This window comes from Diprion similis, chromosome 11 (assembly GCF_021155765.1).
Source record: "Diprion similis isolate iyDipSimi1 chromosome 11, iyDipSimi1.1, whole genome shotgun sequence".
Taxonomy (NCBI): Eukaryota; Metazoa; Arthropoda; class Insecta; order Hymenoptera; family Diprionidae; genus Diprion; species Diprion similis.
In genome coordinates, this window is record NC_060115.1 from 1,195,803 (window position 1) to 1,211,875 (window position 16,073).

The following is a 16,073-nucleotide window of genomic DNA, read 5'->3' on the forward strand; positions in this document are numbered from 1 at the left end:
CTTTTGGTTTTGTTTTCAATTTTTCTTTTCTCCGGTAAAGAGGCGGCTATTCGTGTCTCGGTTTGAAAAACGCTCTTTGAGGGTATGTTTGTAGTTCGGTTATCTTGCGCGACGGCGTTCGAAATCCCGAGGGACGTACCTATATACGGCGAAAGGTCTGTTTGGGGGAAATGTCGAGATACCAGTAGTTGGATACGTTGAAATTCGAGCAATAGAATGCGGCAGCCAGCCACAGCCGGATTCGCGGCGAGGTAAAGAGCCTAATTTGGTAGGTTGGTAGGCACCCACCACCCGGAATCGAAAGATGGATGGATGGATGGATGGATGGATGGATGGATCGCGAGTTATCTGGGAGGGAGGAGAGCCGGAAATTTCTGCTCGGATAAACAGCTCGCCAAGTTAACTCATCGATAAACAGGTTACCTGATTGCCTCTTCGTTACTCGAATTCACACACACACACACACACACACACACAAATTTATATATATATATATTCAGGTTCTGCACCCCCTGCAGACGATTCGCAGCGTTCGGGACACGCCGCTGGATCAAAGACTCCACCGGCGGCGTCTTCTTCGTCGAGTTAAAGACTCCGCGTATACAGATTCGGGGCAATTAGCATTTGCACTAATTAAGCCTGATTGTTAGTCCTCCCTCGCCGTGTCGAATTAACGAACGTTAAACTCGAAGATCCCCTAAACTTTGGCACGCTGAAGCGTTCCTCGTTATTCGATAGTCCTGCAGCAGCTGTGAAATGTTAGAATTATTGTTAGATGAACGTGAATTATATCTTTGTTCGTTTGATTAATGGATGTTTCAGCATCGACATTGTGTACTTATCCGATTGATATATTCCTAAGCTAGAAAGATTTAACGAGAAATATGTTGAAAAAGAAAGTAGCTAATAGAATTGTTATCAAGAGCTTTGATGTCGACTTTTTGTTTCGTTAATTGCTTTGATATTCTTAGGGATTTTATGAATTTCTTCCACTTCGATCTACGCGATGGTTTATTTATTTATTTTTTTTTTTTAGAAAATCATTCTTCACAAATTCAATGAAATTGATGTTTTTTTTTTTGTTTTTTTTTTTACAAATCGATTGTCGACGACATCAACGCACTAAAAAAAATTGTCTTCGTGGAATTGTCGAGAATGATTTCACGAGTGAATTGAATTACAACAGAGTGAAGTTGAACCAGATGTTTTGCCATTTTAAAACTGTTTCGACAGTAAAATCTATATCTTCGTCCAAGCTTCTGCTTATACTTTTGGTGAATACATTTTTTCCTGAATTTTTTCAGTTAAGTCGTCGTTATTTTTTACGTCATTTCTACCTCGTCCATATACCCTCTCAAGGTATGATTAAAATTCAATTTTTTTTTCACATCCGTTCATGTAATTTGTTATTTAAAAACGACAGACCGATTCGTTCGGAAATTAGTTTAATAAACTGTAATCCCGTCCAATCGAGTTCGGATATCCGTTATTCTACAAAACCCGCTTTCAATCCTACAAATCCATATTAAATAACCCGTACGATTTTTATTTTAATGTCATAACGCTGAATTTATTGGCAATTATTGTTTTACCAGATGTAGATTTAATTATCGATTATCAGACCATTAAATACGCGTCTGTCAGTGTCGTGGATGATAAATGTTCTCTTCTTCGATATTCTAAGTCAAGTTTATCACTTTTTTTTTCCTTCCTTCTCACTCCTAGGTATATTAATTTCGGGTCACGTTCGTCGCCAATCTATAGGTACATACGTACTTGTCTATCGATTGCTTAATGCCGTTTCATTCTTTGTTTGTTTCGTTTTCTATTTTCTATTTTCTGTTTTCTTTTTCTTCTTGCGGTTTCCTCGCTTTTCTATCTTTTTCCTCGTATTCATCATCCTAGACATATATAGGTACGTTTTACGTAGGTATATCGTCTATGCAATTTATACCGTGGAAAATCCCGCATGGCGAAGGATGTTCGCGAGCTGTTTTGTTAATCCATCCTTGTCACGCGACCACCTACTTATACCCATTAATATGTACACGGATACGTTACACATATCCATCGGTATGCTATGTATAGATTATGTGTCCATCCATAATTCCATGTACGCGTACAGATCTGTATATATACCTATTTATGGTGTACGAAAACGCGCGAGGGTCGCAAATATGTGCCAACTTCGCGAAACTATAGAAAATTGGTTGGTGGTGAAAACGACGCTTGATTGCAAATAATGCAGAGAAAAATTATGCGTTAAAGCAAATATGAAAAGAAATAAGAAATATGAAATATGAAAAGATGCAAAAATTTCTATTTGTTTGAGTAGAAAAAAAAAAAAAAAAAAAAAAAAAAAAAAAACTCTACTCTACGAAGGGTGGAAATAAAGGGGAGATAAATAATATAAAACCGAAAGAGAAGAAAAAAAGAAGGATGAAAATCCCGAATTTCATCGTGCAAATTATCGCGGGTCGGTACAAAGTTTATTTCATGTCAGTCAAAGGATTTCTTTATACTCGCGATAAAAGCACGCCGAGTACCTATTACTACTCTGCTAAAATTTTACAAAGGAAACAATTCCAGTACCTTCCCCAACGCCGTGTAATTTTCTTCTCTCTCATTCGCTCTTTTTGTCCTCCCCTTTCATTCTTCGAGTCTCGTAGACGTTTCGCCCCTTTTTTTTTAATTCTCTTGGTCATCGTCAGGCAGAATCGCGTATTTCAAACACGCACGTTCAAACTACTGCGTATTACGCGATTAGAAAAACGTTATAATAAAATAGAAAACCAGTCATCGAAGCTTTATTACTGGAATAAAAAAAAAAAAATAATTCAGTCGACGTTGGAGGATTATGATCTTTTTTTTCTTTCCTTCACTTCATCAATGACGGGTGAATATTTCGTGTAATATGAAAAAACTATCCACCAATGAAAGAAATAAGAAGATAACGTTCTCTTCTCCTTTTCAAACACTTGTCACTTGGGAAATAAAATCTCATCAAAAGTCTTTGGTACGTGATCATATAATTGTAGTTTAATTTCTAAGCCTAGTATGATTCATACTCATTTGATTTGGTTAATGCACTACGTCACGTATGTCTATACATGTATATACTATAATAATAATTATTATTATTACACAGATCTCTGAAATCGGACTGTTTCTATGCTGCTTGAAGTTGCGTATGTAGGTGTAGGTAGGCACGTGAATGGGTCACATGCGTGTGTGTGTGTTTGTGTTAACACTCGTATGCAACATTCCCTGACTAAGCATACCGCGTTCAATTTCCCTTTGACACTGTCCGGCCATCCGGCAACGTTATCATTGCTCGCTTCTGCCGCGGTCGATTACACCGGAAACACAGAACTGGGTAGGTGTATAAATAATTTATGAAACAGCCTGCGACTGCTTGCCAATGGCGGCTCGTTATTGGATAGGATATCGCGATTAATCCGAACTTTCGTCGACTAAGGCTCGGCTCTTGGTGTTGCGGAGTCGGAAAAATGGTGCACAAATTATACAGAGAGGATGAGGACGAAAGGAAATTTGCACGGCACACGTTCGAGGGAAAAGCTTTCGCTTCTGTTTCTACTTTCGGAGAGCTTTTCAGCCCGGGGTCCGATATCCTTGATTCGTTTCGCGGAAAAAACGGCGGGTACGTCCGTTTTGTAAAAAAAAAACTACTGCAAATATAAGAAAAGATGCGAATAAACCCTGGAGACGTATTGCTTTCTTCGTATCGAAATGAAACTGAACGTCTGACACACGAGGCTGAAATACAAGCTCACCGGCGTTCGGCAATAATTTGCGATTCGGCGCGCGATTCGAGGGAATCCAATGCGGGAAAACTATTTTTGCACGTCATTTGAGGTTTATAATCCAATCCCGAGTGCTGCGGAAAATTTTACGCAGACCATCAAGGCGGCCCGACGATGAAAATCCAACGAATAATAAACCGCAGCCACCAAAATTGGGCTTTCCATTTTCGAATTAAAACGCCGCAAAAGAGTTGCGAAACGTCGATTCGCTCTGTAACGAGAAATCAGTGGATATAAAGGTCGTCTGGGGGGGGGGGGGGGATTGACCTACAGTTTTTCCACACCGAGAGACATTTCTAGTCATGGTTACTGTACGTACGGTTAAACGACTTATCATATTTACTTTTTATCATATAAAACAAAAATATGCAGTATTCGATACTGGTCACTTGTACTCTTTTTTTTTTTTAGTCACCATGGAGATGAATTGATATTTTTGATAGAATAAATTGATGCGAGGAACTTATTCAAGTGTCAAAATTTAGTAAATTGATTGTAAATAAATAGGCAGATACAATGCTGTAGAATAAAGTGACAACATTGATAATAATTATTATAAATTGGTTTCTTGTACGAAATGATCTTTCTCATGGAAAAATATTTAAATCGTATAAAAATCGTTGTATAATGCTAGGTACTCGGTCAACTGTAATTGAAAAACAAAAAAATTAAAATTTCACCTCGCGGGGATTCGAATTATTATATATTATACATATAATATTCAAGTACGTACCTCGGTATTGTATATCTATTAACAAACTCGTTTTCCACTTTCATTGGATATTTACATTACACCGCGGTTTCGAGTTGTTATCAGAATTGTCAAATACGCTCTGCACTGTACACAATATTTCGGAGTATGGAAAAACGAGTGAAATAAAGGGAAAATCGACGGAGTCGTATAACCGGGAACACGATGCGGTTACGTATGTACACACGGATGTCCATTGAAATTTAACACACGCAGTGCGGGTTTTGCTCCCGATAAAATGACAGAAGATATATATATATATCGAACTGAATTCGCGAACTCGTACCGAGCCGTGAAAACAATTCGGCTTATCTCTATGGCCATAAATCTCTTTCGGCGCCGAGCAGGCACGCTTTATGAGTGAAAAATCGTATATCCTTGATGATTTGATTTTCATACAAATGCGAATGACGTCTTTCCTGGTTTTCCTCGAACTCTGCCTCGAAAGGAAAAAGAAATTAATCATACATTTTATGAAAATTCCGTTTTAAACTATTTAATTTGCCAACAATCGCAATTTTTTACTTCGGTCTACAGCAATTCGATTAACAATTATACGATAAGACAGTAAATGAGATTTCACTCAGAAATATATTCTAGCACTAAAGAAGAAAAAAAAAAAAAAAAAAGAAATCAACTGTCGAATCCAATAGAATATTTATTCCAATAGTCGTCCTTAGCAGACATTTCATCATTTGAAATGGTTATTCACTTGTAGTTAGGAAAATATTATTTCAAATATAATTATACTTATTGAAATAATCAAATATTCTTTATAATCAATAAATTATCCACTAAAGACTGTTGAAATAAATATTGTTTTGGATCCAACCGTTTCTTTTTTCTCTGTTCTCTTTTATCCAGTGTACCTACCCTAGTTTTTTTCGTGTAGATACAACATGACCGCGTATAACTCGACTCGCGTCACTAACAAGTAAGTCACCGTCTTTTATATGTTTTCTTTGATCTGATATTCAGCGTTTCTAATATGTATATATACGCCTAGGGCGAGACTTAATCTGTTTGCGTAATTGTCTCCCACCGCGCCATCGCGTCATTAAACCCCATGCCAGTCGACCCTTGTAGCTAGATTCTCTTTGTGCTTCCTTGCACTTTGATGCACTGAACTGATTCCACCTGCAGCTCCTCAAAGTCAAATCCAGACTCGCTAACGCGCTCTGGTATCAGTCAAATCTTCGATGGGGTCAAGTTCTCGGTTCTGAAATTGTGTGAGAAATGTTAATATACAGATTCAAAGGTGACGCTTGACATTGACTTTGTTGGAAGAAGCTCTTTTCAATGTAGAAAATATTATTAAACTGAAATTTAAATTAAGGAACTTCGGTTACTAATGGTTTGAAAAAACCAGATCATCGCTTCGTCCGATTTTCTTTTCAAGTGCCAAAATCGCATTGATTGTCCAATTTCGATGGATTAGAACTCATTTTGCGTGTCTATAAATTTTCTACAAACGACTTGAAACGAATTTCAATTAACTTCAATTAACTATAAATACGATTTCGCACGAAATGTTCGTAACGATCAATTCTGATGTTAAAAAATCAAAAATGAAAAAATAAAACTGTGTAAACTTTTGAAAATCATTCATAACTACAAGCTTTCTTCACTTGGGTTCTTGGCTTTTATATTATACACTTTTGTACTAAGGTGAGGCTCTTTGAGTACAATCTAAGTAATAGTAAACCAAGTTCAACGTTTTATACCTTGATTAAATTATTTATTCACTGGATTTTTCGCCCCCAATTTCCAAAATACAAATAGGAAAACGAAGTGGGTTGTAATAATCAAGAGTACAGCCAGCGGGGTTTCATCACTTGCCGTACGATATTCGTATGTTGACGGACAGCTAATCCTCCAGCTTCTCTTCCTCACTCCCTAACAATAAGTAATTCTCTCACGCAGGGGAGGTTGATAGATCACCGATCGCTTCGTCGATCAGTCTCACACACGGCTGTGCGATACACCGAATCGACCCGCAGATCCTCCAGGTGAACTTGCAAAGGGGAAAGACCGGGGGTTCAACTTTAGAAAGGGGTTCAAGCTGCGAGTCGAAAGCAGTTATCTGCTGCGGTGGGGGTTCGAGCTTCGAAGAGAGTTGCTCGAGATGAGAGGAGGGCTCAAGAGCCGTGCGGGTGGCTTCTCGAACTTTGTAGGTACAGGGAATGATATGGATCCGAGAGGGCGAGTTCCACCCCCGCCCCTTTATCTTCCTCTTCTATTTATTCTTCTCCCGGCGCTCGCTGCTCCCTCGTTCCATCACTTCACACCGCCGAAGAGCGTCGAGGGGTGGGAAGAATCCCTCTGCAGAGAATAAATAATAAATTCAACGTTTACGACGCGATCCAGTCTATTTATTCCTCGAGGCAAGTTTCCGCCCTCTCTTCCATGCTCGTGTTCGCCGTCTATAATCCGTCAAAAGTTAATACAGTGGAATCGAAAGCTCCGATCATCCATCACAACGTGTGCAGCACAGCCCCTTTATGTTTTCTTATCCATGACAAATTATTAAAGCCTCAGGTCTTCCCGCGTCTTGCTTTGACCGAGTTTTTTCACCGAGTAATTGGATTTTTCCTCTTCTCTTTCTCCTCTCGTTATTCTTTCAAGGTAATTATCGCGAATATTGAATACCTACGCGGCTCGTCGATCTTCGAAAGTAACATTAACTCGCGGAACGAGCAAGTGTGAAAAAATAATCACCCCGAGAACGGAAGTCTTTCGTCATCTTTAGATATTTCGAAAGCGTTTCTGAGGTGAAAAAAAAAATCAAAAAAAAAAAACATTCTCTGCATTTTTGATGCTATAATTGATGCTAAAACCGATGTAATTAACGTAAAAAATTGAATTTCAACTGTCGATTTATTACTCCGTCCGTAAAAATTATCCCGAGCTAATATTATCTATCAGCTATTTTAACATTGCATGGTTTATTCACGATGAAAAACGGCCCCACGTGACCTTGACATTTTTTACACATCCACATTTTCTTTCCCCGTGAATTGAAAGTCGCATTTATTTCAACACAGACGCACACGCGGCCGATGTAATCGTGATTTGTGGGTGAGCTTTGACCTGTCAATAGACGGCAGGGAGTGAGCCTCCGATATATAGAGGCGAGCAATGCTCCGCGGGCAGTCGTGATTCATGAGTGGTCATTAATAGCTGTTCTCAAACGAATCGCCGTACCCGTAATTCGTTGTTGCACGATCCGAGCCTCGTATTCCTATCACGTCCCAGCGACAGCCACAGATCTATCGCCTCTCGTTTGGCTCTTACATGACCTTCGATTTCATCCCTTTCTCAGGGAATTCAGGAACCAAGATCCTTTGAATTTTCACCCATATTCATGCTTATTACGGAAATTTCATCGTTTTTGTAACAGGCAACTGCGACAGAAGCGAAATATGCAAACGAAACTCGGGAGTTTTATTCATCGATGATTTTCCGTCATCCATTTTTCCTATCAATCACTTCCGACCCTCGTGTAGGTGCAATCAATCTTGCCCCTATTGTGTTTAAATTTTTTGAGCGATTGCCACGAGCTGCTTATTTTTATTATTAACTACGCAAGTTTTGCATATGTATTGTATTAATCTTTTCAAATGTACAGTCAATTTTACACCGAATTTCAAGGAGGTCAAGTTAATTATGCATAAGCTGAACCTTGGCGTCTAATTAAGAAAAAGAAAGGGATAGACAGATAGATAAATATATGCATGAAAATAGAAAATTGATACAAGATTTAGTAAGAAAAACAGGAAAAAATAATAAATAATAAGAGAGTGAGAGGGAGGGAGAGGGAAAATTGTTTTTACTTGTACGAGAATCCGCATCGATTGTAAAGAAGTAACGAGTCAAACTTCAAATCGTTTTCCCTTTATATTATATACGTGTGTTTGACTTCATTTGTGTCGCGACCCTCGTAAAGTTTAACAAGGGAAATATGAAAGACGATGGTTCCGCGTTTATTTCTGTCGACACTGCTTGACTACGAACGTTGGCAGAGGAGAGAAGGATGAACTAAAAAAATAATTCTAATCTTCACGTCTTTCATTTTAGCCCCGATTTCTTCTACACGATATTAGAAAAAATTAAATAACATCGCAAGTTTTTTTTGAAATTTTTTCATCGTCACAGTAGATCGAGCTTCTCTGAATTTATTTTCGAATCGGAAATATTTTACATTTTCCTTCAGCTTTTACCACCGCGCAAGCTTACAATAAGCTTCTTGTTTCGCGAGCTTAGTTGAAAAAGCATCCGTACAACCATAAGCGGAGAACCAATTTGTGACGTTTCATAAACTGAAATCTATTTCCGACTGGGGGAAAATACGGCTGAGCTTGAAAACACGGCGCAAGCTCTCAGATCCAGCTCTCGTTCGAACCTCTAATTAGTGAATAATTAACTCCAGACCGAGGATATTCGGTGATCCTAATTATTGTTTGACACGGGCGGCAAATAATACCGACCGGCAAACCCGTGACTATGTGCAAACTTCACAGTTCGGGTGCTTCGTACCGTATTTGGGCTGCACAAGCCAAACGGAGAACCGAAACAGCAGGTCTAATTATTAATTACGCTTTACCTCGAATGATCCGTGCAGCCGCAGGCGCGGGAGAAATTTCGTGACTCGGCTTTTCCACTCGGCTGATGAATCTCTCCCTGCGTGTGTTTCGATCGGGTTACTCTTATTGCCTGGCTGGAAATTTATAATGCGCTGATTCCCGAGCTTTCGCCAAGGTCACCGGGTCAAAGGGTCACATTCGAGATACACCGACTAGCGGCTGCCAATCTTCGTTCCCTTAAATTTCCTGACACTTCTCGCGTGTCGTTCTAGCCTGATTGTAACCGAAGATTGGCATTCCTTCCTGTACTTCCTGCAGCTTGCTTTGAGCAAATGTCTCCCTTCTCAACGGGCGTACAGTCAGGTTGAAAATCCGTCGAAGGATGTACACGAAGAAACGGAGATCCCCAAAGAGTGTTAATTTTAGAAGAGTCTTTTTGATATGAAAAAGAAATATGTCGAAACACCTTATCTCAATTTTCTTTTTTTTTACCAATTTTAATGAAAAGTAGCTTTCATTTTATTCGTTAACGAATTCTCCACTGAATTGTCCAAGATACAGACATTTCTTCTCAAGCTTGTCAGTTGGTATTAAAAAAAATTCAAAAAAAAAAAAAAAATAATAGAACGATATTTCTTATAAGTATGATTTGTCTGACGTGATTAAAAATGACGAGATGTTTTATCATTGCCGATAAAATTCCTCAGAGTTTGAAGGAATAAAAAAAAAAAACTTATCGCACGAGAATAACTTTTTTTTAAATAACTTCAGTGACACTTTTTAAAGCTCTGCACTTTTCTACATTTCTTCCGATACTTTTTCCATCTAACTCCATACGATCGATACATCTTGACATGGAAGCTCGATTAAAAGTGGAGAGTTTCTTTTATTTCTATCAGCAGCTCGTTTCTCGCCTCGTCCCATTATCGACCATGTTCACGACATATCGTACACGAGGGATATAATAGACGGAATAATTCTGCTTCTTGAACGTCTTCGAGATGTCGTGTCAGAGCGCCATTAGGGTATGCAAACCGAAACCTAACCTAACCTAACCAAGAGCCTAATCTAACCTACGGCTTGACCCTTATCGATCCCGGCTAATGTATGGTAATTGTATTTTTCGCTCCCGCAGGATCGAGCGAGATCCTCCGAGGCGTCGAGGCCCCCCTCCTTATTTGCATACGCAAACTTATTAGATGTGGATTTATTTCCCTTCTTTTTTCCTTCTCGTTTCTTTTTCCTCTTTACTCTCGGGGTATTAAACACTTTGTATACCTTCGAAATATTTTCGGTACTCTCGCGAAGGGTGCGAAGCTGCGAGTTTGACGACGAAAAATAATTCATATCTTTGTAGAAAAAGGAACGAAAGAAGAATTTCAATTTTCTCGCAGTGTTACTCCTGTCGCTGTTGAGTCAAGGTTTTTTTTTTATCAAGATAAAGAAGACGAAGAAAAAAAAGGAAACCAAAAATTGCTTCACCACCTGCGGCAGACAACGTTGTAAGGTGTTATTCCGATCAATAACGTTATTCAATCACATCATGTCATTTAAATGTGAAACTTTGCGTTGATTAGAAAAAGGCCGTCAGAATTTTGAATGAAAAATCTTTGTCATATTATTTTTCGACATTACATACTTTTTCGTAGTTTGAGATCCAACGATCATTGCTGGCTCCGAGGCCTTCTGGGATCCGTTAGGCCTATAGGCCGGCGATCCGTTTAACGTGACGAATGTCCCCGGAGGGTCTCGTTAATTAATGGCGCAAGGCTTTCGGGAATTTATGGATCCAAAGGATAACGCAATATGCCCGGGCGCTGACGACGGTTAAACACTGCTGATTAACAGCGGCGTAGAAACGAAACTGCACCATAACTAGGTTATATTTCCCGCCTAATTACAGTGAGAAAAAACAGACTTGATCCATCAATTTCAGAATTTTCTCGCTATCCTTTCCCCTCTCGTTTGGTATCACTTGAAATATTTCACTCTCGTTAGTTCTCTCCGGTCGGAGACAAGTGGAAATAAATTTGGAAAACCTGGGATACAAGGAAGTCAACCGAACCGACTTTTCAACAACAAAAACACTAACTGTCCAATTAAGGATTCATGGGGTACTTTTGTGCGTGTATCTATAACGCGCGGGAACAGAAGAGACAAGACTCTGCATATTCACGAGGGATAACCCTTGTAGGTAGATACATAAGTACGGGCTCACGACATGGTAGAGCAAAGTACACAGCAAAGGCCAAAGATAACACGTGTGCATAAGTCCATGTATTTATTGCGTAAATATTAATTGGGGGGTAGCTGAAGTAGAAGTAGAAGAAAAAGAAGAAGAAGAAGCAAAGGCGAGGGGTAAAAAACACGCACCGCTCGATATGTGCCTCGTAAAATTGGACAATTTCACCACGTTATTCCACGCAAATCGACTCGTTACTGTACATACATGCTTGTACAAATTATAGGATGTACGTATGTATGTACCTATAGCATTATGAATTTCTGTTCCAGGTTCATGGTCGTTTTAGTGTGCCTCATCTTCAGCGTACTGTCAACGATAGAACAGTACATGACTTTCGCTAACGAAACATTGTTCTGGATGGTGAGTAAATTAATGCGCATATTGTGCAGCTATATTGTTTGTTATATGTATACATATATACATATACATGGAATAATACTAGGCGCAGATAAATTGCGCAGTTCACTATAGATATACGGGGTATATAGTATATACTATATAGTATACTGTGTTGTATGTATTGTAAACATATATTTACGCGTTGCGAAGAGACGGAGAATTCAAGTTTAATTAAGATGGCTCGAGCGAATTGACGAGCCGCCTTATACCCTTATTGTCGGATAAACCGTCTCGTTATCTTTTCTGCTCAACTTGAGTCCCTGTTACATCATGGTTATTATATTACCGCGGCACCTACTTCGGGGACGAGTTTTACCAGCCCGCGGACTCACCCGGGTGCAAGTTATCGATTTTCAACCCAGGTAAAAAGAGGACACGAGACAAAATTGAACATCTTTTGTCTCAAGGAGCTTCAAAAGCTTCGCCGATTTATATTTCGGATACAGAAATTTTTATACTCGAACTGTAATTCCGTTCTATATAGGTACATAAATTTTCACGAATATACCCAGGTATTTGAACAATAGAAAAAACTTGCCGAGAGTTTCTTTGTTATACTCGGCCGGGGCAGGCATTAAGTCAGAGTCCGAAGGACTTGAAGCGAGCGGTATCAGGAAAGTGCTACAAGTGTCCGAAGCATTGTTTCGAGCCAGTGTAGAAAAGACGAAGTATAAAAACGGAACGGAAGGAAAAAAAATCACTTTCCTCCGAATGAACGAATGAATCTCGCGAAAATCGCAGAGCTAGGAAAAATCCAACTGGATCTGGAAATTGACTGCAGCTTTTTTCCTCTCCCTACTTCCGAGCCTCGGTTCACAGGAGCTTGATTGAAGCTCTCACCTTCGTCTAATTGACGCGGGACTAATTACCGCTTGTATACCTCGTGTGCGTCCCGGCATATTCATGCAATTAACAACGCGACCGTGGATATTGGGTATCGGGTATCGGGTATCGGTTATCGACGAGCTGTCCTCACCTCGACGTCGTTAATAAACAACTTTGTCGCACGAAAAGTGCTCGACAAGATGTGGGAATACGTGACGTGGGTGGAAAATGTAGGCGAAACGGGAAAAGAAGAAAGAAATCTGTGTCTAGATTTCAGGATACACTCGACATCTGGACCGAATATAGGAACTCATTTTTAACCCGAAAGAAAAACTCGCGAGAGACAATATCGTCGGCTGTTCGATCCGTCATCGCATCTTATCGACGATCGTATTTTTATCGCCGTCAAATTTCTTGGGGTTCTCATCGAATTCTGGGCACGCTGACGTCATCTTACGAGAACGAAATCTTCACCGATTAATTATTCCGTTCTGGCTAGGAAATAATTTTAACTCGATCTCGTCAGGTACTTGCATTAGTCACGCTGTGGAACCCCTTTTCGGAGAATCTTAAACCCACCCTCGGAATTTAGCTGCGTAGAATAGAATCAGCGACGGCTCCGCGGTCTGATTCGTCTTTCGTCTCGTCTCGTCTCGTCTCATCTTCGTTATCTCTAGTTTCGAGCTAGTTCGTTCGACGCCAGGTGGTGTCATTGCAATGGAGACAATTTTACGGAGAACGAAGATGGCGATGGGGGATGAAGAGAAGCTTGCCGAAAAGGGTCGCGCGCTTTATCAGCCTTGGCTTGAACCTCGCTGGCTCCTCCGGAATCGGGTTTCCGTTCTTATTGTTAGATCTTCGCATAACTTATGCATGCATTCGAAAGCTTTACGGCTCCGCGGTGCAGCGAACCGCTGACGTTTCGCTTCGAGACATCAGCAGCTGTATCTTTTTCCACAGCCGTGAAAAAAATACACCCCGAGAATATCTTGGGAATATAATTTTCCATACAGATTCGAGATCTGCGGAACAGCGAAACGATCCGCCAAAGCAGGCATGGAATGATTAAAAAATGGCAAAAAAATCCTGAAAGAATTTGGAATTAAAGGAATTTGAAAAAAAAAACGAAAAAGAAAACCTAAATAGAATTCCGTTCCAATTATTACAGTTTTCGAACGTTTGAATCGAGGGGGATGGATGATAAAATAAAAAGACGAAATTTTTCGGAACAGAAAACGAAATGGAATCGCAAAGTAAAGATAAATGACGCGGTAGAATGCGGGAGATAAATCTTCCTTATTACACAAAGTGATAACATTTCATCCATCAGCTGAGATACCGCGGAGTGTATAGGAGGGGGAGGACAAAACGAGTGCCTTACCTTTAACGCGTTTTAGGCCCTGATCGTTGAATCATTGATTCCAGCTCTTCTTCTGCAAATAATAGGTGGGGGTCAAAACTTGGGATGGAAAATATTTGGAATGGTCCATACATCGAACGCTTTGAAAAATCAAGATTTCACGACAATTCATCTTTCCTTATTCTTTGTTTGAAATTTCGATATATCGGCCATTCCAAATGTCCAAATATCGATCCTCCCAACTTTTGACCCTTTACCCAGATAAGTGCTGAAGTAGATACACTCGCGACGTTGTAATATATCGAGTAGGAAAGTGCAATAAGTTTGTCTGCTATTGGGACGTATAATATCGGAACTCTTCCCTACGGATTTATTGATTGAAGAACTCCTTCGGGACGGCTCGGCGTTTCAATAGTTTATTCCTTCAGAGTCTGGATACATTTCTCGAGAGATGCTGGATGAGTATCGAGGGTCGAAAATAGTCGGGTTGCGCCGGAAGGAGGAGTCGAAACACGTGAAATCCTATATCCTCGCGTCGATCGCTCGGCGAATTAGAGAGACACTTCGTGAAACGGAATCCCACGTTCTTCCACATTCGCGTCACGATTTTTAGACCGTGGATCGGATCATCCGTCCCTCGTAGAGTGCCGATGAAAAGTTTAACGGCGATACGAGTAGAGGAGGAAAAAGAAGAAGGCGAGAAATGTGCAACCCTTACAATTCACACATTTTTCGCAGCCTCTTCACCCCCGGTGATCGAAGGCGGGAGAAAATTGATCAATTCAAGATAGGAACGATTTCCCGTTATTTTATCCTCGATCTTCACACCCGCGTGATTGTCTTTACATGGGAAAAAATACATGCGGTGAAAAGAATCCGGTTTTATTGTATCGCTCTTATCGGTACTGTGTACAGAAATTTTGCACAGGGATTTTCATCCCCTTGGGATTTATTCGCGTTCTATAAATTGGGGACAAGTTCCCCGTTCCCTGCGGCATGGGCATGGTTCGTGTCAGGAAGTACTAAGCCTTCTTATTATTATACGGTGAGTAGGTATCTGCGGCGTACATACGTCGAGGGGTTTTCTTACGACCACTTTACCGTCATCCCTCTTCCCTCTTCCCTCTTCCCTCGGCTTCTCCGCTTCACTCCTCTTCTCCGAAGTCCATCAAAAGGAGGGTTTTCACGACACGCGACCTGTTGACGCTCTTTCCATTTCGTACACGTATACCTATGGGGCGATCGATGAGCGGCGATGGTCGGGGGTAAGGAAGGGAAAAAGAAGGGGAGCTCTACCTACTTAAACGAAATGCTTCAAGTTCGGCTAACAATGAGGGGGTGGAAAAATGAAAAAAAAAAAAAATAATACCACTGCGGGGCGAATTGCGCGGCATAAAGGATGAGACTGCGCCGGTGCTGTTGGGTCCGTATCGTTACTCCCTGTTTCCATTCCTGGATTTCAATCAACCTTTGTCTACGGCTAGAGGCTCGTACTCGGATCTTCCGGAATCTCGCTTCAGGCTCTAGAACATTTCGTCTATCACATGTCACCCCGGTTGCACGGATCTGCTTGCCTCGGCCAATCATTACAGACTACGAACAAATTCTCTCTCCAGGTGTATTTGCGAACTCGACTCGAAAACGAGATGAGTTACAAAACCGAGGATTGGATTATGGTTATGAACTCATCGTGTAGAGAAGCGAAAAGGTTCCAAGCTGTGCTACAATTTCACATGCGTATTTTGACTGTTTAGCTATAGTTATATTCACTCAAGTGCCTTACGAAGCTTCCATAAAAGTAGAATCCTTAATCAACTATTACAACGCGTGTATGAAAAGCTACGTTCCTTCGATCAATAACGTTTTGTTTTTCTTGTATTTTTTGCGAAAGTAAAGATTGACTAATTTTATCAGTAATTTTTAAACTGGAAACTGATTCGCTCGACATTTGAACACGAGGTGATTTTCGTAGCTTTGTAAGGAGTGGATTGATTGAATTCGCGATTGCGGCTTTGCATGTTTTGCAAGGAAAATATAAAAGTCGATTTGCGAACGTACATAACTATTCTCGGAGTTCGGTCAGCTT

The 16,073-nt window shown here is 40.3% G+C and overlaps 1 protein-coding gene across 6 annotated transcripts in view; it reads left to right on the plus strand.

The window, feature by feature from the left end:
- The window catches only part of LOC124412616 (potassium voltage-gated channel subfamily KQT member 1), a 92,712-nt gene that overhangs the window by 62,606 nt on the left and 14,033 nt on the right, over positions 1-16,073 (plus strand). For all 6 annotated transcript variants that reach the window (XM_046892639.1, XM_046892634.1, XM_046892635.1 and 3 more), the window contains one exon: positions 11,673-11,763. In XM_046892639.1, coding sequence (XP_046748595.1) covers positions 11,673-11,763 — 91 coding nt within the window. The remainder of the gene's footprint in view (positions 1-11,672; positions 11,764-16,073) is intronic.